Consider the following 1,301-nt stretch of genomic DNA (forward strand, 5'->3'; position numbering starts at 1 on the left):
ATTCTCTTCTGGGAGAGACTCAGCCTTATGGATGGGGGGTCCTCCGTGAGTTCCCCGACTCGTGCAGCCCTGCCTAGCCTCTGTGGCGCTGCCTTACCCCTGTGCCCCCGTCCCTTCTGCCCAGGGTGACACGGTCTCATCTTGCCTTACAGCCCTTCTCCAAGAGTGCCACGGAGCATGTCCAGAGCCACCTGAGCAAGAAGCAGGTGCCCCCAGACCTCTTCCAGGTGGGCATCACCTGGGACAGAGAGGGGGTCCCTGCCACCTCTGGTACTCAGAGGGTTAATCCTTACAGGGGGCTGGTGAGGGGGTGCTGGGGGCTGGTGCTGGGTCCCTAGAGGTGGGGGGGCAGTACCAGAAGGTGTAGAGACCCCAAGGGATGGTGAGGGCCTCCCCAGCATGTTGGGAGTGAGGGGAATTGCTGGTGGTCCCTGTAAGGTGATAGTGAGGAGACTGGGGGCTGGAGGTAACGCTTAGAGGGTTGTGATTGGGACCTGGATGTAGAGGTGACCTGGGGTGACAGCAGGGTCTCCAGGGGTGATGATGTTGGGGTCCCCAGAGACTCAGGTGACCCTGGGTAGCAGAAGGATCCCCAGGGGCCTGGCGGTGGCAGGGTGGCAGTGGGGATATGTGAAATCCCAGAGGTGGAGGAGACCTCACGTAATGATGGGACCTGAGGGGTAGGGTGACCTGGGTGGCACTGGGGACCCAGCGCTGAGCCCTCTGTCCCCCCACCCCAGCCCTACATTGAGGAGATCTGCCAGAACCTGCGTGGGGGCATCTTCCAGAAATTCATCGAGAGGTGAGATGGGGGAAAATCTCACGCAGATCGGGGTCTCCCGTCCCACTGGGGACCAGGATCTCCCGGCCCAGAGAGAGGCCACGAGTCCCTTCGTAGATAGGAGCTCCAGGGGTGTCTGTCCCCAGACCAGGGACTTGGCAGGGGGCTCTTCCCATCCCCAGATCTGGCCTGGGGTCTCTCTGTTCCCAGACAGGGGTCCCGGGGGGTTCTGCCTGTGTCCAGACAAGTCCTTCTGCCCCGAGATGGGTCTTGGCGGGGGTTTCTCCAGGGGCTCCACTCTTGCCCTCTCTGTGCTTCATTGCAGTGACAAGTTCACGCGGTTCTGCCAGTGGAAGAACGTGGAGCTGAACATCCATGTGAGCAGGGACCCCTGCGCCTCAGGGCAGCCCGGGCACCTCGGGGGCACTTCCAGGGAGGGGGACGTGGGCACTGGGACAAGGCTGGTGCCCCAAGGCTCACTAGGGCTGGCATGGGTACCCTCGGATGAGCACCCCACGGG

General features: G+C 62.6%; 1 protein-coding gene across 1 annotated transcript in view; it reads left to right on the forward strand.

The window, feature by feature from the left end:
* Nucleotides 1–1,301, forward strand: part of LOC104160991 (beta-adrenergic receptor kinase 1) — a gene marked incomplete at its 3' end in the record, with an annotated part of 3,956 nt that overhangs the window by 686 nt on the left and 1,969 nt on the right. The window contains exons 3-5 of the mRNA XM_009699263.1: nucleotides 153–227; nucleotides 741–802; nucleotides 1,107–1,158. Of these exons, the coding sequence (XP_009697565.1) occupies nucleotides 153–227; nucleotides 741–802; nucleotides 1,107–1,158 (189 nt within the window). The remainder of the gene's footprint in view (nucleotides 1–152; nucleotides 228–740; nucleotides 803–1,106; nucleotides 1,159–1,301) is intronic.

Source organism: Cariama cristata, unplaced genomic scaffold (genome assembly GCF_000690535.1).
Source record: "Cariama cristata isolate BGI_N322 unplaced genomic scaffold, ASM69053v1 scaffold33524, whole genome shotgun sequence".
NCBI lineage: Eukaryota > Metazoa > Chordata > Aves > Cariamiformes > Cariamidae > Cariama > Cariama cristata.